The following is a 24,155-nucleotide window of genomic DNA, read 5'->3' on the forward strand; positions in this document are numbered from 1 at the left end:
TTTTCACAAATATCACTCAAGACCAAGGGTCATTCTCAGTATCCATGGTCTAAACTGTCTGCAAAGTACAGCAACAAGGAGAATGAAAGGATAGCAGCAAAAACTTAGTGAAATTGCATGTGACAGTTACAAGTATACAAATTTCTACTAACCTCATAGGCTTACTACAGACCATCAAGAACAAGGTAAAGAGGCAGAGACAGTACTAACTGGCCGCTAGTATACCTTAGTAATCTTAGTTCTTAATTCTTTGAGGGTACCAGAGTCACAGCAATGGGGTGGGATTTTTTGTTAAAACAAAAACAAAAAACAAAAGCTTAGCCCAGCTTGAAGTTATTTTGCCCTTTTCTCAACTCTTTATTCACTTACTCAGCTATCTGATGAAAGTATCCAACGGAGCACATAAAACCATAATATGTATATAAATGTCTTATTCCCAAAATAGTGGGAACTTTTTGTAAATATCTGCTATAGACAACTATCATACGTAAATAAAAATTAAACATGAGCTACTATCAAACAAAACATGACTATAGTTAACTGGCATTAACAATCTAAAGTATACTGAAGACATCATTTTATCTTCATAAATTTCTCAAGAACATCTATGGCCTATTTAAACCTAAGATTAAAAAAAAAGGTAAGAGACTCAAAAGCAAAGCAAGACCAAACCAAAAACCCTCAAGTGTTAAGTCTTCCTGAGAACTAATCTCTAAATTCTCAATACAAAAATTTTTAGTATATTCTGGGAAAGTTTTCACAACATGCTGGCTAAAGGCAAAATTACTTGTCAGTATGATTTTATCTATATATACATGTTTGTATACATAAGCACATATATTCCACAGTAAATGGTAGGTCCAATTTCAAAATTAAGGAATGCCCACACAGTACCTTTATAAAATAGCTAATTATAGAGGACAAGTGGAGCTACGTAAAGCACATGCAACTTTTCCTTTCTAAACTATGTTCAAGTCACAGGGCCAGAGGCTAAAGCAGATACATAGGTAATCCATATGTGTACAAACTAAAAGAATAAAAATATAGTGAAGAAGATGGGGACATTAAAAAGATTAATTACAAATGAAATCATATCCAGAAATTAATGAAGGCATAGCCTAAGAAATTTTTTTAATTAGAAAAGGTCTAAGTTTATATAAACACTTAAATGTGAAACAGACAGCATTATGTCCTAGTACACAGTAAGTGCTAACTAAAGCTCTTTTATCAGCTTCTGTTTCCTCGTGTATTATATGAAGAGCAGAAAAAAATCACCATGAAAGATTATCAATTTTGCAAAATGTGAAAAATGGTGATGGGTGAATCAAGATTTATAGCTAAGTGTTAGGCTTCCATGGTAGCTCAGTCAGTAAAGAATCTGCCTGCAGTACAGGACACCCAGGTTTGATCCCTGGTTCGGGAAGATCCCCTGGATAAGGAAATGGCAAACCACTCTAGTATCCCTGCCTGGAAAATCCCATGAACAGAGGAGCCTGGCAGGCTGCAGTCCATGGGGTCGCAGAGTCGAGCACAACTGAGGGACTGACACCAGGTCCTGAAATAAAGGAATACCTAAAGGGCTTCAGTCTTTTTTCTCAAAATCTCAACACCTTGCCTTCTACCTGCCCTTTTCCCTGTCATAGCATATATTCATAATGAATGGTCATATAAGCCTAATATTCTGTCATTCACTAAGTGTCACCACATGGCCAAAATATTCCAATTAAACTTGGACTCATTAATATTCAGCCTCAATCCCCCTACCTTGTGAACAGGTGACGAGATTTCATCTTCTTGGGGTCTTTTTAGTCCTCTCTTTAAAATGCTGGTGGATGGAGAAGCCAAAGGAGACCAGACACAACGTGTGTGCATGCCACTAGGACTCTCATTTGCTGACATGAACAAAGGATCAAGATCCTTTAATTTTTGAGGAGATGTATTACTGTCTTCTGATATCAGTTCAGAAACACCTGTTTCAGATGTCAGAGGCTGTGGTGTTTCCTCTACTTTCTCTGAAGTATGGTGAACCTCCAGTAAAGTTTCATTCCTTTCTACTGCCATTTGATTGTCATCTAGTTGTGTTTCCTCCGATTTATTAGGTTCAGTATTCATTTCAGTTTTGTTAGGGTCAACCTTTCCTTCTTCAGTGATCATCTCAAGTGTGTCGGGAACAAAGCTATCGATTTCTACATTTAACTCCTTTGTTTCAGCTTCTATAGGCAGAGAAGCTTTGGTAGTTAAACCTTCATCTTCCGTTTCAGTGACGTGGTCAGATTCAGTAGTCACCTCACCAACCACTGTTTTTTCACAATTTTTCATTTCAGGGTTCATTTCTTCAGATGAGCCTGGATCAGACTGATCACTTCCTCTGCCTAGCTCCCCAACCACTATTTGTTCAGAGATCTCTACCTGAGCATTCACTTTTACAGGTGTCGGGTTATCAGAATAACCAGTAGCTGAATTAAATTCCTCAGTTACTGCTTCACCGGCTTTCAGTTTTTCAGGTGCATCCATTCTTTCACTGTTTTCCTCTGTTACTTCTTTCTCTGAAATACCAGTTTTGACACTCTTTTGTTCAGAGAAGCCAGCTTCAGACTGATAATTTTCTACATTCAATTCCATACCATCTACTTCTGGATTTGATTCTGCATTTGATTCAACATTAACAATGTTCTCTGTACTCAATTTCTCTTTTGGGGTGTCCTCTGACTTTTCTTCTTTGGTCTCCAAACATTTCAGTGAAATATCTTTGGAAACATCTAAATGTGGGTCAATAGTTTTACATTTTTTATTAGATGGCTCCTGGCTTTCTAGAGATATTGCTTCCTCAGCATCCCTACCAGAAGTTTCTTTAAATTTTACCATTTCAGATGGAAGAAAGCTTTGAGTAGTATTTTCTTTCAACTCAGTTTCAGATATAATTAATGAATCATTAGCAGTATCATTCTCTTCCTTGAGATCCAAATGAAAATTCACACTATGATGCTCATCTAAAAGTTTTACCTCTGAGTACAGATCAGCTTTCGAAGTTTCTGAAATAGATACAGGTGTTTCCACATCTGTCTTTTTTGTTTCATTGACTTTCACATCGTAATTTTCTGTATTCTTTAACCCAATAAATGACTTTTCTTGAAGCTGTGACTTTTCTCCACAACAATCACAACCTTTAGATCGCCTCACTCTCCTACTTCTCTTGTGTTGGCATTCTACTGTCTGAAGGGTTTTTTCAGAAAGCAAAGAAATGTCTGATGTCCCTATTTTTGAGGATTCCCCCATGCTATTTTCTATAGAATCTCGCTTATGTAACTTCTTACTGGCATTTCTAGTCCTTAGATTTGATTCTGGTACAGAAGCATTTGAAGAGGAATGTTCTGCATCTTCGTTAGTTTTACTTTTTCCCTCAGAAGTATTTAACACATCAGAAACTTGTAATAAATCTGGAGATGCTGTAGAATCTTGAAGAGTTACAGTATTACTTTCATCTCTTTTTTCACAGATTTGAGGTTTTATATCTTTGTCTACTTCAGAATTCCCTTTATAATCATGTGCCTGATTTTCAACCCTTATACATTCCTGTTTTACCATTTTCTCTTCTTGATCTTCAATGTCAACACTGTCGCTGCTTTTGTTCTTCCATTTTCCAGATCTTTTCTTTTTAGAACCTTCTTCTTTTGCCTCAGAACTATCAGATTCTGAATTTTCAATGCTGGAAAGTAAACCCTGGGATGCTCTTCTCGTTTGATATCGTGTTCGTCCCCTTACTGGTTTCTCGGAGGATTTATCTGCAATGTCCTGCACAGCATCTCCCTCAGATTTAGTATTCTCAAGATCTGGCTTTCTTCTATTTTCATCAATTTCAGCATTAGCACTGGTCTCCCCAAAAGTCTTCTCATGTAAATTATTTCCTTTGTCAACTAAGTTTTCCTGTACACCTTGTTCAGAAATCATTTTTTGCTTAGGTAAAACATCATCTTTTACATGTAATGGACTCTTCTGCGGAGTCTTTTCTTCTTCTTTACGTCTTTCCCTTTTCTGATGATTATTTTCTTTATCTTGGCTATCAGTGGTTGGTTCTGCTGTTTCTGAACGTCGCCTTAAAGATCGCCTAAGGGTTTTATGATTTGGAGTTACCTGAATATGACTATCCTCATTTACTGTCTGATCTGTTATTATGGCTGGGGGTGTGTTTTCTTTGGATTCCAGGTTAATTTCTAAGGTTCCCTCTTCTACAGTATTGTTTTCTAATACAGTATTCTCCACTGTTGATTTAAGCATTGTATCCTCATAGTCCATTGTAGATTCAGAGAGATGAACCTGATTATCTAACACACATTCTGTCTGATTAAGCAAGCCAGGTGGGTTATTTTCTAAGGTTATCGTGCCATCAACAGATTCTCGAGTACTTTTCTCTAAGGGTTTAGACTTTTTACTCCCTGTTGGTTCAGGTTTACTCGACCTTCGGCTTGATCTCTTAGTCCCATGCATTATTTTTTCAGAGTCAGATTTGGAAAGAGCCACTTCTGTTTTCTTTGCTTTTGATGGGTCATCTGTTTTAGCCATGCTTTCCTGGTTATTTTTCACTATTACAGTTGATGACATATTATTCAAGGGTGATGGACTAAAAGGTCTATTTTCTGAACCATCAAACTTTTCCAAAGTAATAAAGGACTGCCTTCGACTTGTAGGCTGTAAGGGAGCTCCAGAAATGGTGGCATTAGAAACCGAGCTACTGCTGACACCAAATGGATTTTCTGTAGTAGATGCACATTCAGTTGGTTTCTTTGAAGCAATTAAAGCTTTTTTTCTGGCATCATTATTACTGCTCAGTATTTTTGGACTGGTTTCCTCAATAGAACCACACTCGTTATTCAAAGGGGAAGCCTTTTCAAGACGTTCATCCATACCGCAGTTTTCCATGACATGTTGAGGAACAACAATGTCATTCTCCTTTTGTTCCTCCTGCACAGAAATGTACATATACATATAGATTAACCGGAAACAAGTCTGACTTTCTGGAGAAATTCTGTTTAAAACGTAAGCAATTCAAAGGGCAATCTGACTTTCAATATTTTGCAAATATTCCAAAGGTGATGGTAGATGCTCATTAATTTGTGTTTCCAATTCAAGTATTCAATAAAGCCAAATACATTTAAACAAACATGCACTCACACAGATACAGATCCACACATACAACAACTATAATTCTGCTAAAGACTGACTGCTAAGGAGAGTTAAGACATTATACAACAAATCTTAACATTAATATAAGAGACTCAATAATGGAAAGCTGATTCGAAAAAACCCAAAATATGAAAATAACAATGTACCTTAAATATCATCTTGGAGTCTTCTTTTGATTTTTCAATTAAAGTAGAAATTTCCCTGAAATAAATAAGTGTGCAAATTAGAATACTGTTAATAAAGAACCAGAAAATCAGTTACTTCAGCAACTTCTATACTTACATAGATTCTTCCTGACTATACTGAGAAAATAAAGTATCTTGTGAAACATCCAGATTATTATACATGGCAGGAATATCACACCTGAAAAAGATTTTAAGACTCACTTTAATATTGTGTCTATTAAGTCTCTCAATCGTGTCTGACTCTGCATCCACATGAACTGTAGCCCGCTAGACTCCTCTGTCCATGGAGTTCTCCATGCAAGAATACTGGAATGGATAGCCATTTCCTTCTGCAGGGGATCTTTCTGACTCAAGGATCAAACCTAGAATTCCTGCATTGCAGGCAGATTCTTTACTGCTTGAGCAACCAGGGAAGCCCCTTGAGAGTACTCTGAATAGCAAGGAGATCAAACTACTCAATCCTAAAGGAAATCAACCCTGAATATTCATTGGAAGGACTAATGCTGAAGCTGAAACTCCAATACTTTGGCCACCTGATGCAAAAAGCAGACTCACTGGAAACGACCCTGATGCTGGGAAAGATTGAGGGCAGGAGAAACGGGGCAATAGAAGATGAGAGGTTGGATGGTATCAACGACACAATGGACATGAGTTGGAGCAAACTTGGGGAGACAGTGAAGAACATGGAAGCCTGGCGTGCTGCAGTCTCTAGGGTTGCAAAGAGTCAGACATGACTTAGCCACTAAACAGCAACTTCAATATTTCATATTCTTACAATTAAGCTTACAATTCTACATCTAGTTACCTTTTAAGAACAATATAAAATCAAGTCTTAGATGCTTATTTCCAAGAGTGTCCATGAAACCATTTCCCTGATCTTTCAAGACCTCAATAAAGGGATTCAGTTTAGGAACATTTGGTGCATTTCAAGATAGCCTGACACACTATGAAATGTAGTTACGTACAATCTTTTTGACATTTAAAATACAGTATAATAAACCAGTATCTTAGTTCTAAACTCAAAATTATGGTTTGCTGCATGAAATCTAAATGTAAATACAGAAAACTCAATTCAAGATAAAAGTACTACAAACCTCTTTGTTTTGAGTACTTCTTTCTGGTGTTCAGTTAGTATTCTTTCCTTTGTTTCTTTTCCTTCTGGAGGTATAAACACAAAGTCAGTAGACTTTTCTTCTTCCAAAGGCATTTCACTCTTTGCTTTTGAAGACTCCAGTTTCAACTGGAAATTGAAACAGTAAATGCACATTTTGAGTTTCTAAAATTATTTTCCAATACATCAATCAATCTCTCTTTGGCACTCTGATAATGGTTTTTGATGACGACTAGGATGTTTGAAGTTTAAACCTATAGGATATTCCTGGATAATTATAATTAGTACAATGTCCCTAGCTTTCTTTTCATTCTGCCTGTATTAATTACTGAGAAAATAAAATTACACCTCTTCAAGAAGTGTGCTTACCAAGGAAGCATGGGCAAATATGTTTTTCAGCCCAACATGCAGAAATCAAGTGGTTTGGCAGGAAAAAAGTACATCTGTGATTTCAAGTTGAAGCACAAACTACTCAAGTAAAAGTTGCCAAAATCATATGCCCGACATACTAATATTGATACCCAATGTCACTTTTACAAAATTTCAGCAGCTGTTTTCATTTTACTTTATAATGCTACAAGACTGTGTCGAAGTTATTCTTTAAAAATATTTTTCATTTTCCCAGAGCCACGGTCTCAAGATTCTAGAATAACCCCTCTACTGGAGGCCCTGAAAGAAAGACTATCTGAAACTTGGTTAATTTGCCACTAGCTACTAGATATCTAGTTTTATATATGCTGCTGCTGCTGCTAAGTTGCTTCAGTTGTGTCTGACTCTGTGCAACCCCACAGACCGCAGCACACCAGGCTCCACCATCCCTGGGATTCTCCAGGCAAGAACACTGGAGTGGGTTGCCATTTCCTTCTCCAATGCAGGAAAGTGAAAGTGATGTCGCTCAGTCATGTCCGACTCTTCACAACCCCATGGACTGCAGCCTACCAGGCTCCTCCATCCATGGGTTTTCCAGGCAAGAGTACTGGAATGGGGTGCCATTGCCTTCTCCGAGTTTTATGTATGAGGTTATGACAAATGTCTTATGCAGGCATTCTCTTTCTAGTCAATAAAGGAAGCTCTAAAATATTCTCCTTTCATCCTACCTAAGTTATTCAAATCTAGTTTCATTCTATCTGAAGAGGGTTACTGCCTGGAGTAATTATACTAAATAAACGCTCAGTATTATGCAGATTTAACTTTACTAAGAAGTAATCATCTCCCAAAGTGTCAAGATTTCCATACCATCTTAATAGTCTTTCTAGGCCAAACTATTATTTCCCTACAATCCCATCTTTTATTTAGTTTTTAACAGCTTTTTCTTCCAGTTAGAAGTTATATGTTCTCAAGCTGGTATATATTTTAATCTTAAAAGTTCTATTAAATACACTTTGGAAAAACATACTTTAGCTGGTGGTTTCACACTGTCTTTTGTATCCTTTGTTTGTGCTAAAAAAGAATCTCTTTTTCCACTTGATTTTCTTTCCATGCCACTTATCTTCATATTTAATTGCGAATTTTCTGTCTGTTTTTATAAAAATAAAACAATTTTATTATGTGCAAATGTTTTTTATTTATCCTTTTCACATTGGTAATTACAGTATTATCAATATTCGTTTCAAATTTGAGTATTCAAATCTACTAGATCATGTCAAAGAAAACAAAGCCATTGTCTAATACAGTAACAGCAAATAGATTTGGTATCTCCAACTTATACAGCATTAGTCTTGCATCATTTAATTTTATAAATTCTAAAATAAGCTATACCAAATAGATATTATAAAAAAAAATTACTGGACTCAAATATCCCACTATTACTGGAAACTTTTCTAACAGAAAAACCCAAACTGTAACACTTTAAACAATAAAACATACATGTCAGAAAATATTATCAGGCCCTCCTAACAGAATATATGGTTTTTTCAAGCCATATTACAATGAATGAGTCTCAAAAAGTCTAGGTAATTTTCTGATGAGAATTTTAAGTTTATCCAAAAACCAAAACTAAATAGAGTACTTAGCTAAAACGTTTTCTCTTACAGGTTCTAAACAAATAATAGCTAGACTCATTTGTTGCTGAATAGGAACAAAGTGTCTAAGAGTGTTCTACCTGATGAGTATATAGTACTTTTACCTTTACTCCTTAATCTTTATAGTCATCTAGTATTATTAACCACAGTAACCTTGTTCCAAATGGAAAATGTGGTATCAATGATTTGTTTCTCTAACAGAAGAAATAAGATTCAATGGAAAGAAATGAGAAAATGAAGTGTAGCTCTTACTTAGGTGGGGAATAGTAACTAGAATTCCTAGTTTATACAAAGCAACATTTAACCACATCTTAATAATTCTGACCTTTGTAAAAGAATACATGAGGTGCCAGTTTTTTTTAAATAAAAGATCATTAATGAATAAGAATCGGGTATTATTTACATGAGAATCTATGGCGAAATTTACCGTCTTTTAATTTGTAAGTTTTCTAGACCACACAACGAACTGTATGCAAAACCCCTATGTTACGGAACTCTACTGTTCAGGTTTTACTTGTTTTATCACTTCAATAAAACAGTCTTAAGCTTCTGTCCTTTTTAAAATTACACTGATATCCAATAAACAACTCAAACATCATATAAAAGTAAACACAAACATCCCCCCCAACTTACTGTATCTGAATATGGTCCACTGGATTCCTCCATAATTTCAACGTTTTCCAAACCAGGCAATAAAAGCAGAGATTTTTGTTTGGCTTGTTTGAGTACTGGCCTTCAAAAATAAACAAATAAATGAATAAATATACTTTGAATTAAGTAGTACTGATGGCACATTAACAAGAACAGTTCAATTACAATTTTAAAGTGATAAAATACATTCAGCTTAAGACTGTTTCTTACTCTACATACATAAAACCGGGAGAAATTTACAGACAATATTAGAATATTTCACTAAACTCTTCAGTTTCTGAATTTTACACTTTAAAAACTTCTCAAACTTTCCAAATTTTTACCGTAAAATTTCAAAAAAGAGCAGACTGTTACATTAAGTATGTATCAGCTAGATTTAACAGCCATCAGCTTCCTGCCCCTTGCCGGAAACTCCTTTTGTTAAGCATAATTTGAAACTGCTTTTTGTGTTTCTAAAACTAAGTTTATTCTAAGGACCAAAGCAAAGGGTCAAATAATTTTAATAATTACCATGTACTCCAAATAAGAATATTTTTAACTAGGAAATCCTCTACAGTGATTCTGCATAAGTATTTATGTTAAAACCAAAATGTCAATTTACATAATCAGAACAGAGTAACTATATAAAGTTTTATCGTTAGCATACTTTAACTCCTCAGGATAAATCAACATCGTCACTTTAGCAAATGTGGCATTCCAGAATTGAGCACTTTGTTTTCTTATCTGTTTATTCTTGTGTGAAAATATTATGCATAATAATGGAGAGATCTCTTCAAGAAGTTCACTGTCATAAGTTCCAGTGTAGCTGACGTGTAGACAAGCAATAATTTCTCCTAGTAGCTTTTCTAACTAGGAAAAAGAAAAAGTTCATTAGGGTAACACTTAGAAATGTTACTTTTCAAAGAGAAAAAATAAAAGCACAAAGCATACTAAACAACTCACAAAGCATGTTATCATTTCAATTTTTAAAACTCAAATAACTTTAAAAAATTTTTATTGATTTATTTTTGGCTGTGCTTCGTCTTTGTTGCTGCACAGGCTTTTCTCTAGTTGCACAGGCTGGGTGGGGGCTACTCTCTAGTTGTGGTGCTTGGGCTTCTCGTTGAGGGGACTTCTCCTGTTGTGGAGCATGAGCTCTAGGGCACACAGGCTTCAGCTGCTGTAGCACGCAAGCTCAGTAGTTGCAGCTCCAGGGCTCTTGAGCACTGGCTCAGTAGCTGTGGCATGCAGGCTTATTTGCTCCGCAGGATGTAGGATATTCCCAGATAAGGGACGGAACCCATGTCTTCTGCATTGGCAGGCAGATTTTTTTACCACTGAGCCACCAGGAAGTCCTCAAATCGCTTTTTAAAAGCTCTCAACCCATGGCTGATTCATGTCAATGTATGGCAAAAACTATTACAATATTGTAAAGTAATTAGCCCCCAACTAAAATAAATAAATTTATAAAAAAAAAAAAATAAAAAAAAAAAAAATAAAAGCTCTCATCACCTTCAATATATAATACTCTTTATAAGCTGACAAGAACTTACTTTATTGATAGAACAGCTTGAATTCAAGCCTATTTTCCATAAACAGAAGAAATTTGTTTTCACATAAATTGAGATTAATAGTTGCCTGACCTTGGAGCCAATTATCTTCATACATAATGAGACGGAGTAGTTGAGTTGTATGAACTTAAGGTAATATTATTAAATTGTGAATGATCCTTGGATTATACTCATTTCATATCAAAAGTTCATTAAAATTAAAGTATAATGATATCTCTTTAAAACAATCAGCAGAACTATATTGAAGGGCGACATTTAAATTCTAAAATTTTTCTTCATGAAAGTATGTTTTATGAACAATGTCTATTTTTACCTTGTTGTTCATACAACTATACACTTTAGGAACTTCATCAAACCTAGGAAGAAAAACAAAGAGTACCGTTTATATTTTAGAACATTAAACCTAGAAACATTGTAACGCAGCCAAAAACTGAGACCTGTAGTGATATAAAAAGGTGCCCAAAGACTTAACAAAATGTCAAACTGCAAACATTAAACATAAAACAAACCTGTCTTGTAACATAAGAGTTAAAGGAAAAACATCTGGAATAGACTTCAAAGTATTATTACTAGTCACTTGTTTCTATGCTTTTTAAAAAGCATTATTTTTGATGAAGTTTAAGGACTAAAAAAGACTTGCAAAAACTTAATGAATTTGAAGTTCCACTAAATCTGTTCCTAAAGCTGCCTCTGTGTTTATGAAAAACAGACTGTATTATGACTGAACCACATAAGCTTGCTATAAAGAACACTGATGAATTCTCTCAAAATGCTTCTTCAAAATACGTTAGTTGGGATTTTTTCATGGTTTTTCTCTTATATACTGCTTGCTTTGGTTCAAATGCAAAAGGTAATATAAAACAACACAAACTTCTGGAGAGTAATTCAAAAATTTAAATGCACATACTTTTTGAACCAACAATTTCATTTTAGGGCCCTGTTCTGTAGGAATAGTGGCAAATGATTTATGTACAAATATATTGACCTGTGATATTGTTAGTTATGAGAAAAAGGTCTAGAAAACATGTCCAACAGAAAATTGGGTAAAGTGTCATGGAGTCCTCTGCAGACATTAAAAACAATGAGATACTTAGGTTAAGTGAATATCATATACTTAACTGCTAAGTAGTGTGTCAAGTCACATACATTATATATTTAACATGTAAGCTTTCTGTATTAACAGTTCTGTAAAGAGATGCACTAAAGTAAAAAGAGTGTTGGATTAAGAATGAAGAATAAAGGGACTTCCAATTTCTACCTCATATTTTATTATTTGAGGTATCTTTTTAACAAAAGCATAGTTTCATATATTATCCTCTCTGGTAAACTTTAAAGATTAAGATCTTTAACAACAAAGCTGATATGACAACAACAAAAGTCTGCTACCCATATCTAGTTTATGGGTAGTTTACCCATATCTTATATATGTTTAAGTCAAAGAGCTATTAAGGCAAAATACTTACTTTGAGTTTTCATAAAATAATGCCAGAGGTCTTGTTAAAGCTGCAAATATTTTCCGGATCATAGAAGGCAGAGAAATACGTCCAAGTACATTGGAAAGAATGCTGGTGATTGAGTTGCCAATAGTGAGGAGAGTATCAGAATGTACTTCCTTGAGGCTTAGAGTGTGAAAAGAATAGATCACTCTCTCAATAAGTTTAAATAAAGAAGCCAACTTCCCTAAAGGTTCCTTCTTCTTTTTGGACCAATCTGAAGGTCTCTGTGGTGCTAAGATAAAATTAAACAGTGACAGCTTTTAGAATTAATGGTAATTAAAGCAAACTTATGTAATTAAATGAAACAATATGATCCACTACTTCAGGAAACAGTGTTTTAACCAAGAAGCATCAACGGATGAAAAACTCATGAATCAAAGTATGCTGAGTAACAAGATACTTACGAAGTCTCAAAGTATTTGCCACAAAACATTTACTATAAGTGTTTCCTAATGAATTTTATAGTGCAAAACCGACAGATATGATCTTAACAGTAAATGTTAACATCATCAATAGTGGGACAAAATGACTTATATGCCTGTTGACATAATGCGCTGATAAGAAAATACTGAATTACTTCTGTAGCATCCCCATAAAGAAATAAAATCTCAATCTAATATTGAGGAAATAACTGATAAACCCCAACTGAGAGACCTTCAAAATCTAACTTTGCCTTTACTTCACGTCTAATGGTCATGAAAGACAAGACTTGGGAAATATTTTAGATCAAAGACTTGTCTTACAAGTGCTGTGAAACGTTCTAGGAAATAAAAAGTAGAAAAAGGGGTGGGGGTGAAAATAAGACAAAAGAATCAACTGATAACTGAGGAATCCTAGTAAAAAACATTTAGTGTCTGTGTTTAATTTTTGCAATGTTTCTCTAAAACAAATTATTACAAAATAAAAGTTATCAAAAACTCTCAAAGTGATCCTGATGCATATTTATGAATAATAACAATTTTATTTCAACTATTTGTAAATTGTTTCCTCTCAGCTTGTGCTGGCAGTTTCTAGATATCTCCCCAAGTTTCAATAAATTTAAACAGCCAGGATCACCTCTTGCAAGACAAAGATTGAAAACAAAAAACATTTCTAATTCTGGGTTTATAGATCATGGATAGAATGGATATTTAGTTAATTCTAATTTTTCAGAAGTTGACAAAACATGTAAAACTTTCAACAAGGGGATCATCATCTATGCCTTATCAAACTTCAGGGGCTTAAAATATATATTCTGCTATCATTTGCTATATAACCTTTCTATAGCTCAGGTATTTAGAGAATTTTAATTTTCCTGACAAAGAGGTAATCAGATTAAGTATTGCTCAGTCTGAAAGGGGGCTCAGACTAAAGAAAAAAAATCTGTTTCTATGGCTTGAGGATGGAATGCTTTAATTACCAAACAAGTTTCTCTATATTACTATAAAAACTACCCCCACCCCAAAAAAACCCTGCAAATATTTTATGTTCTAGAAATCTTTATACTAATTCAAAGAAAGATCTTATTAAAGGAAAATTGAGTATGTTCCCACTCTTTAAACAGGAAAAGTAACCTTTAAACAAGATATTTTTCATTACTAGAAGGTTCTTTTTTATTCAGTATGATCATATATGATCACTGGTAGAAAATATATAATTTCAAAGAACCAATTAGTACATTAAAACAGCTCATATTACAATATAATTTAGAATTAATCAAGGCATATAGTTATGAAAATAAGACTTGTTAAGATTTCAATTGCCAAATTTTATACAGTAAAAACTGTTACACTTTTAGAATCATTTTAAATTTCCTGTAAAACCATAACCAATTAACCACTGCCATGATTTTCTACGCAATTTAACATCAATTCAATGATTATTTCAGATAAGGCTATTAAATAAGAACATTTTAACTAAGTTCAAGCTTTTTGTCCAGATAATCCCTTGTAACCAGATGGATAAGTAAAATCATCTGTATTATTAGGCAATCTCTAAATAGGACAAAATTTGTTTCTGGATCATAAAAAGGAGTTATACATTGCAGGGGTGGGTGAGAAGATACATGGAGAGAGGGAAAGAGAGCAAGCATGTGAACTAGCAAAATAACATGGTTATATAACATTAAAGGTAGGTAAAATGAGGTGGGAAAAGCTATTAGGATTTGCCCTGATACAGCTCAGATAGCCTTGCTTATACAAGACTGAATGAACAAATACTTACATTTAGTTTGGGGTTGATATTTAATATTATATGGTGAAAAGTCGATGCAATCAACCATTACAGTAATAATATGAGTGATCCTATCCAAGAACAATAAATTCTAGAAAAGAACAGTTAGGGATTACATTACAATCTTTTAACTAATGGCATGGTTTATAAAACTTGTAAGCCTGAATAAAAAACACTTTAACTCTCACGTATGACATATTAACACACACCATAGCTTATGTCATTTAAGACACATTAACTATGTGTGTGTGTGTGTTAGTCCTTAGTCGTGTTCAACTCTTTGTGACCCCATGGACTGCAACCTGCCAGGCTCCTCCACCCATGGAATTCTCCAGGCAGGAACACTTAAGTGGGTTGCCATTTCCTTCTCCAATCAACTATATGGTTATGACTATTTCCCAGTTATCTGCTGTATGCCAAGTATTCAATACTATACCTTTTTTTCCCTCAATACTGAAATGGAAGTGTTCGCTAAACCCAGAAAAACCAAACATAAAAAAGTTGCTAAGCTCCCTGATATTCTTTCGTCCTCCCTCCTCAGATCCAAATGAAATAGAACAAAGGAAATCCCAGTACCACGAGTCAAGAACTTCTCAACACAAAACAAAACAAAACAAAAAAAACCAGTGAGCTTTCATAGAAGAAACTGAGTAACAAGACACAGGGAGGGTTCTGAGAAAAAGATCTGGTCATTATTAGAAAAACCAAATGGGTAAAAGACTACTGAAATTAAAGTTCTATACATTTGACCTTCCTTTATTCTCCAATACTGTTCACTTGTCCAATTTACTGGACTAATTCACAGGTCTGCCAAAGACAACCTTCCCCGGTAGATGTTAAGAACCAAGAAGGGGAAGGGAGAGCCCCCTTGCCTGTTAACCTATGAATACGACATGGAAGGTTCAGTCCAAATGACAATCTACACACCCATACAGAAAAGATATTAAAGATCTAGATTCTTCCATCTTGATCACAATTACAAGGCAAAGCTTCCTTATAACTACAATTTGCTATCAAAGCCAGATAAACAGGAGTTCTCTCCTGGGTTAGGAAACACATTCCAGCTAATAATATTACACAATATTAGCCTTTATTGTCAGATATGAAGGTGGTGTGTTAAATACCAACAGAACGAATCAACAAGGAAAGAGGTAATAATAGAAACAGAAGAAAATACCCTCAAAGGTAAGAGGAAATCATATTCACTTAAAAACATTAAACGTAAAAATAAAAATATAAAACACTCCAGCATTTAAATCTAAAGATGGACACAATTAGAAATATCAAGCTCCCAGAAAGCAGTACCAGAAATAAAGCAAAACACAAACAGATATAGAGAAAGAAGAGACACAGATGATGACACCTGAAGACCTCAACACTTTTCCCTCAGATGAAGGAACAGCTCCTTAAATTGAAAGGATCTACCAAGTACTTAAAAGAACAATTTTAAAAGATGCCTCAAGACACAACCTTTGTGAAACGTCTAAATTACAAAGGCAAAAAGAAAACTCTAAAACTTAAACTAAAAAATAGGTTGATAATAACAAAATTAGTATCAAATGATGAATTTGCAACAGCAGCAGTAACAAAAATAAGAATAGTCTTAGGTGTGTATTTTGTAGAAAATGAAAAACTTTACAGAAAATGTAACAAATGAGCCTATCTTTAACTTCAGCTGCTGCTGCTGCTAAGTTGCATCAGTCGTGTCCAACTCTGTGCGACCCCATAGACGGCAGCCCACCAGGCTCCTCCGTCCCTGGGATTCTCCAGGCAAGAACACTGGAGTGGGTTCAGAGTTGTGATCAAAAATTTTCTGGAACCTAAAAATTGTAACTACTTGGTTACATATTTGACAAGGAGTTATTGGTCACATAATATGTTTATCATCTCTACAATATAAAAATTGGACAATGAGGAACTTCAATCTCACAAATGAAGGTATCTGCAAAAAATCTTAAAACACTAATCTACAATGTTTTAAAAGAATTTCACTGTGACCAAGAAGGGAATCTCAAGGACACAAAACTGGTTTAATATACAGAAATGTATATTAACAAAAGATTTAATAGATGCCAGTAGTAACCAAGTACGGGCAGGGAAGAGACCATTTATACTAGCTGAAAAACAACTATAAAACCCCCAAATCAAGCAAGCTAGGTTATGTTTAGAACTAAAAAAATATTTCTGAACAGAAAAACTCAATGTCATAAAGATATAAATTATTTTCCAAATTAATCTCTGAATGTAATATAACCAATCAATGCCAAGCAAAAGCCCAAAAGGGTATTTTATAAAACTCAGGAAGATTCTAAATTTCTTCAGAAGAGAAAATGTCAGTTCAGTTCAGTCACTCAGTCGTGTCCGACTCTTTGCGACCCCATGAATCACAGCACACTAGGCCTCCCTGTCCATCACCAACTCCCGGAGTTTACCCAAACCCATGTCCATAGAGTCGGTGATGCCATCCAACCATCTCATCCTCTGTCACCCCCTTCTCCTCCTGCCCCCAATCCTTCCCAGCATTAGGGTCTTTTCCAATGAGTCAACCCTTTGCATGAGGTGGCCAAAGTCTTGGAGTTTCAGCTTCAACATCAGTCCTTCCAATGAACACTCAGGACTGATCTCCTTTAGGATGGACTGGTTGGATCTCCTTGCAGTCCAAGGGACTCAAGAGTTTCCACCAACACCATAGTTCAAAAGCATCAATTCTAAGTCCATCCAAGGCAAGAATTTAAAGGCCAAAACCAAGGATCAAGCTTTTCCCTAAAAATCACAAAAACATTCAACAAGTTCACTGTCTCTGTGGCCAGTAACAGCACACTTTTAAAGCCACTCTGACAAATACTATGATATCAAAATTCCATAATCAGAATTGACACATTATAACTATCTCTACTCTTCTCAGCAGGGGTAACCGCTATCAAGGACTAGAAATATTTTCAAATAAAAAAAAATGCATGCTTCAGAGTAATAAAATAAATTTCAACTGGGAAGAACACTGTATTCATATATATATGCATATAAATATGTAACTTATTGGTTTATTTTAGAATGATACATATCAAACTGGTGACAGTAGTTATTCTTTTTATAGAGTAAGGGAAAGGTATGAATAGGAACCTACATTTTTAAGACCACAAACTTCCAAAGGACAGACTTTAAAAAGCTAATAGGTATATTAAAGACCTAAATGTAAGACCAGAAACTATAAAACTCATAGAGGAAAACATAGGCAGAACACTGTAAGACATAGATCACAGCAAGATCTTCTATGACCCAAAGTAATGGAAATAAAAACAAAAATAAACAAATGAGACCTAATTAAACTTAAAAGCTTTTGCACAGCAAGGGAAACTATAAACAAGGTGAAAAGACAACACTCAGAATGGGTGAAAATAATAGCAAATGAAATAACTGACAAAGAATTTCCAAAGTATACAACCAGCTCATACAACTCAACACCAGAAAAACCCAATCAAAAAGTGGGAAAAAGACCTAAACAGACATTTCTCCAAAGAAAACATATGGATGGCTAATAAACACATGAAAAGATCCTCAACACTGCTCATTATTAGAGAAATGAAAATCAAAACTACAATGAGGTATCACCTCACATGAGTCAGAATGGCCATCACCAAAAACTCCACAAACAATAAATGCTGGAGAGGGTGTAGTGAAAAGGGAAACTTCTTACACTGTTTGTGGGAATGTAAATTGATACAGTCACTATGGAAGACAATATGGAGACTCCTTAAAAAACTAGGAATAAAACCATCATTATGACCCAGCAAACCCATTACTAGTCATATACCGAGGAAACCAAAACTGAAAAAGACACATCTACCCCAATGTTGTGAGAATTGGACTATAAAGCAAGTTGAGAGCCGAAGAATTGATGCCTTTGAACTGTGGTGTTGGAGAAGACTCTTGAGAGTCCCTTGGACAGCAAGGAGATCCAACCAGTCCATCCTAAAGGAAATCAGGCCTGAATATTCATTGGAAGGACTGATGCTAAAACTGAAACTCCAATACTTGGCCACCTGATGCAAAGAACTGACTCATCTGAAAAGACCCTGATGCTGGGAAAGATTGAAGGTGGGAGAAGGGGATGACAGAGGATGAGATGGTTGGATGGCATTACCAACTCAATAGACATGGGTTTGGGTAGACTCCGGGAGTTGGTGATGGACAGGGAGGCCTGGTGTGCTGCAGTCCATGAGGTCACAGGGTCAGACACGACTGAGAGACTGAATTGAACCCCAATGTTTACTGTAGCACTATTTACATTAGCTAGTACAAAGAAGCAAACCAGATGTCCATAGACAGATGAATGCATAAAGAAGCTGTGGCACCTGCTTTTTCTCAACTGCACATGGACCATCCTGCAGGACAGGCCACATCCTGGGCCACAAGTCAAGCCCTGGTAAATTTCTAATAATTAATATCATTTCAAGCATTTTTTCTGATCACTATCCTGTAAGATTAGATTATCAACTACAGGAGAAAAAAAACTGTAAAAAACACAAACATATAGAGGCTAAATAACACACTTCTTAATAAGGATCACTAAGAAAATCAAAATATGCATAGAAACAAATGATAATGAAAACACAACAACCCAAAACCTATAGGATTCAGTGAAAGTGTTTAGTGGGAAGTTCACAGCAATACAAGGCTACCTCAGGAAACTAGAGAGAAACATCAAATCAACAACCTAACCTCACACTAAAAGCAACTAGAAAAATAGCAAAAAAAACCCCCAGTTAGTAGAAGGAAAGATATCATAAAATTCGGAGCAGAAACAAATGGAAAAAAAAATGGAGACTATAGCAAAGATCAATAAAACTAAAAGCTGGTTCTTTGAGAAAATAAAATAGATAAACCATTAGCCATACTCATCAAGACAAAGAGGGAAAAGTCTCAAATCAATAAAATTAGAAATGAAAATGAAGAAATTATAACAACACAGAAATACAAAGGAACGTAAGACACTACTATGAGCAGCTACTGGCCCATAAAATGGACAACTTGGAAGAAATGGACAAATTCTTAGAAAAGTATAACCTTCCAAAACTGAACAAATAGAAAATTTAAACAAATCACAAGCACAGAAATCGAAACTGTATCTTCCAACAAACAAAAGCCCAGGACAACATGGCTTCACAGGTTAATTCTACCAAAAATTTAGAGAAGAGCTAACACCCATCCTACTCAAACTCTTCCAGAAAATTGCAGAGGAAGGAAAACTCCCAAACTCATTCTATGAGGCCACCATAACCCTGATACCAAACCCAGACAAAGATGCCACAAAAAAAAAGAGAAAACTACAGGCTGGTATCACTGATGAACATAGATGCAAAAATCAACAAAATTCTAGCAAACAGAATCCAACAACATATTAAAACGATCATACATCATGACCAAGCAGGCTTTATTCCAGGGATACAAGGATTCTTCAATATTTGCAAGATCAATGTGATACACCATATTAACAAATTCAAGATAAAAACCACGTGATTATTTCTATAGATGCAGAGAAAGCCTTTGACAAAATTCAAACCCATTTATGATAAAAACTCTCCAGAAAACAGGCACAGAAGGAACATACCTCAACATAATAAAAGCCAGATATGACAAACCCACAGCAAGCATTATCCTCAATGGTGAAAAAAGGAAAGCTTTTACTCTAAAATCAGGAACAAGACAAGGGTGCCCACTCGCACTACTATTCAACACAGTTTTGGAAGTCCTAGACACAGCAATCAGAGAAGAAATAAAAGGAATTCAGATTGCAAAAGTAGTAATAAAACTCTATTTGCAGATGACATGATACTCTACATAGAAAACCCTAAAGATGCCACCAGAAAATTACTAGAGCTAATCAACGAATATAGTAAAGTCACAGGATATAAAATTAATACACAGAAATCCCTTGCATCCCTATAGGCTTACAATGTAAAATCAGAAAAAGAAATTAAGGAAACACCATTCACCATTGCAACAAAAAGAATAAAATACTTAGGAATAAATTAACTTAAAAAACCTGTATACAGAAAACTATAAAACACTGATGAAAGAAATCAAAGATGACACAAACAGATGGAGAAATATACCATGTTCTTGGATTGGAAGAAACAATATAGTGAAAATGAATATACTACCCAAAGCAATCTATAGATTAAATTCAATTTTTTTTTGAACAAAAAAATTTCACAATTTATATGGAGACACAAAAGACTCCAAATACCCAAAGCAATCCTCTAGGAAGAAGTATGGAGCTGGAGGAATCAACCTTCCTGATTTCAGACTATACTACAAAGCTACAGTATAGTACTGGCACAAAGACAGAAATATAGATTAATGGAACAAAACAGAAAGACTGGAGATAAACCCATACACCTATGGACATTGTACCTTTGACAAAGGAGGCAAAAATGTACAATGGAGAAAAGACAATCTCTTCAACAAGTGGTGCTGGGAAAACTGATCAACTACATGTAAAAGAATTAAACTAGAACATTTTCTAACACCACACAAAAATAAATTCAAAATGGATTAAAGACCTAAATGTAACACCAGGAACTGTAAAACTCTTAAGAGGAAAACAAAGGCAGAACACTCGATGACATAAATCACAGCAAGATCTTCTATGACCCACCTCCCAGAGAAACAGAAATAAAAACAAAAATAAACAAATGGGACCTAATTAAACTTAAAAGCTTTTGCAGGAAAACTGTAAGCAAGGTAAAAAGACAGTCCTCAGAAAGGGAGAAAATGGCAGCATATAAAACTGGCAAATAATTAATCTCCAAATACACAAGCAGCTCAATAACAAAAAAATGAACCCGATCAGAAAGTGGGCAAAAGACCTAAACAGACATTTTTTCAAAGAAGACATACAGATGGCTAATAAATACATGCAAAGATACTCAACATCACTCATTATTAGAGAAATGCAAATCAAAACCACAATGAGACATCATTGCACACAGGTCAGAACTTCCATCATCAGAAAGTCTACAAACAAATGCTGGAGAGGGTTTGGAGAACAGGGAACCCTCTTACACTGTTGGTGCAAATGCAAACTGGTACAGCCACTATGGAGAACAGTATGGAGATTTCTTAAAAATCTGGGAACAGAACTGCCGTACGACCCAGCAATGCTACTGCTGAGCATATATTCTGAGGAAACCAGAATTGAAAGAGCAACCTAGAGTCCTTTGGCAGATGAATGGATAGGAAAGTTGTGGTACACAGACACAATGGAGTATTACTCAGCTATAAAAAGGAACGCACGAGTCAGTTCTAATGAGCTGGATGAACCTGGAGCCTACTATACAGAGTGAAGTAAGTCAGAAAGAGCAAGAAAAAGATTGTATATTAACGCATATATAAGAAATTTAGAAAGACAGTATCGACAATCCTACTTTCATGGCCGCAAAGACAACACAGATGTAAAGAACAGACTTTTGGACTCAGCATAAGGCAACGATGGGATGATTTGTGAGAGTAATATTGAAATATATACACTACCATATGTAAAACAGATGATCCATTCGAGTTCAATGCATGAAGCAGGGCACCCAAAGCTGGTGCTCTGGGACAACCTACAGGGATAGGGTGGGGAGGGAGGTGGGGGAGGGTTCAAGACGGGGGGGGGGCACGCATATGGCCAATTAATGTTGATGTATGGCAAAAACCATCACAATATTATAATTATCCTCCAATAAAAAAAAAAAAACTAGGTATAAAACTACCACATGACCCAGCAATCCTACTACTAGGCATATACCCTGAGGAAACCAAAATTGAAAAAGACACAGTAACCCAACGTTCTCATTGCAGCACTATTTACAATAGCTAGGAAATAGAAGCAAACTAGATGTCCATAGACAAATGAATGGATAAAGAAGCTGTGGTACATATATACAATGGAATACAACTCAGCCATAAAAAGGAACATATTTGAGTTGGTTCTAATGAGGTGGATGAACCTAGAGCCTATTATACAGAGTGAAGTAAGTTAGAAACAGAAAAACAAATATCATATATTAGTGCATATATATGAAATCTAGGAAGAGGGTACTGATGAACCTATTTGCAGGGCAGTAATGGAGATGCAGATGTAGAGAACAGATTTATGGACAAGGGTGTGGGGAAGGAGAATGTGGGATGAATGAAGAGAGTAACATAAAAACATATACACTGTGCTAAACTGCTTTAGTTGTGTGCAACTCTGCAACCCTATGAACAGTCTGAGCCTACCAGGCTCTGTCCATGGGATTTTTCAGGCAAGAATACTGGAATGAGTTGCCATGTCCTCCTCCCACAGATCTTCCTGACCCAGGAATCAAACCATGTTTCTTACATTACATGCACTAGCAGGCAGGTTCTTTACCACTAGCACCACCTGGGAAGCCCAACATATACACTACCATATGTAAATTAGATAGCCAGTGGGAATTTGCTGAATGACTCAGGAAACTCAAACCGGGCTCAGTAACAACTTAAGATGCATGGGAGGTGGAGGGAGGTTCAAGAGGGAAGAGACCTATGTATACCTATGGCTGATTCACGTTGATGTGTGGCAGAAACCATCACTATATTGTAGAGCAATTATCTTTAATTAAAAGATTAAATTAAAAAAGAACAGGTGGGAAAAAGCAAGATCAAGGATGGCAAAGTCCTTGTACTGTTCATCTAGAATGGCAAAGGCACGCCAGAGTAGTAAAAGCACATCACTATCAAGTGGTCCTGATACATGGACCTTAGAGTCCAATGACACAAAATTGTCTCACAAAGCTGTTACCTGTTTTATACCTTAACTTCATTACTTATCAACTAAAAGCATTACTTAATGATAGTTCACAAACATTATCTCTATTTACTTGAAAAGAATCCTTTAAATGCAAAAAAGGTCAGTATCCGAATAAACTCACTGAAAGGTCTTCATCTTCCAAACTGGACATTATCTTGGAAGAAAGTTCCTCACAGCATAAATTCTCTTCCGCAGTTGCCACCAAAGCTGCACAGCGAGCAAATGCTCTATATAATTCTGACCAAGTTTTAAGTAAGGTCTTCATGGTGACCTAATAATAAAAAAAATTTAGAAAATGTGTATCTACATATTAAATAACTTAATAGAATACATGTTTAACATTTTAAAAACACAGTAACACTTAAGGTGTCAGCAGAGACTAGCACAGGGTAGTAAGTTTGCCCACCTTCACAGAGGTCTAACTGAAGAACTGTAAAAATGCCACAATATCAGCAATCAACAAAGGTCAAGAGGAACTTCTCTCTCTTCACCACTTTCCTTTCTCTTAAGCTGACTATAAATCATAAGAAAGTCTTACTTTAAGACTATAGAAGTTCATTACAAAGAGTAACATAATATTTAAAAACTGCAAATTCCTCACGTAAAAATTTGTCTTACCACTGGAATTTTTTGTGCTGGAAAAATATGGTTTATTGGCAAAATCAGTGCACCATAGATAGCACTGAAATTATGTTCTAAGGCATCACCTTGATTCACTTCATTGGTCTGAAAAAAGAATAATGAAGTTAGACAAACCACCATCTAATTCTAGTCCTAAATAGTGACACCTTACCCCATGTAGTAAGAATTATGCTCCCCAATGCTGAGATGTTAAACAGATGGTGAACCCCTAACCTCTCTAATCTTTGAAATTAGGGTCCTTGCAGATGTAATCATGCAATAAGGAAGTCATGCTGACTTAAGGCACGCT

At 35.4% G+C, this 24,155-nt stretch overlaps 1 protein-coding gene across 7 annotated transcripts in view; it reads right to left on the minus strand.

Annotated features, from left to right (window-relative positions):
* RIF1 (replication timing regulatory factor 1) overlaps nucleotides 1-24,155 on the minus strand; it is a 56,530-nt gene that overhangs the window by 7,918 nt on the left and 24,457 nt on the right. For 6 of the 7 annotated variants that reach the window (XM_081578137.1, XM_081578135.1, XM_081578139.1 and 3 more), the window contains exons 19-30: nucleotides 23,843-23,950; nucleotides 23,346-23,495; nucleotides 14,398-14,497; nucleotides 12,163-12,427; nucleotides 11,013-11,055; nucleotides 9,796-9,998; nucleotides 9,132-9,231; nucleotides 7,874-7,993; nucleotides 6,461-6,606; nucleotides 5,464-5,544; nucleotides 5,328-5,382; nucleotides 1,765-4,959 (exon numbers count right to left, since the gene is read on the minus strand). In XM_081578137.1, the coding sequence (XP_081434263.1) occupies nucleotides 1,765-4,959; nucleotides 5,328-5,382; nucleotides 5,464-5,544; nucleotides 6,461-6,606; nucleotides 7,874-7,993; nucleotides 9,132-9,231; nucleotides 9,796-9,998; nucleotides 11,013-11,055; nucleotides 12,163-12,427; nucleotides 14,398-14,497; nucleotides 23,346-23,495; nucleotides 23,843-23,950 (4,566 nt within the window). The remainder of the gene's footprint in view (nucleotides 1-1,764; nucleotides 4,960-5,327; nucleotides 5,383-5,463; nucleotides 5,545-6,460; nucleotides 6,607-7,873; nucleotides 7,994-9,131; nucleotides 9,232-9,795; nucleotides 9,999-11,012; nucleotides 11,056-12,162; nucleotides 12,428-14,397; nucleotides 14,498-23,345; nucleotides 23,496-23,842; nucleotides 23,951-24,155) is intronic. The other variant, XM_081578138.1, reaches the window with a different exon arrangement.

The sequence above is a fragment of the Giraffa tippelskirchi genome, chromosome 3 (assembly GCF_054371585.1).
Source record: "Giraffa tippelskirchi isolate mGirTip1 chromosome 3, T2T-mGirTip1v1.2.pri, whole genome shotgun sequence".
Lineage (NCBI taxonomy): Eukaryota > Metazoa > Chordata > Mammalia > Artiodactyla > Giraffidae > Giraffa > Giraffa tippelskirchi.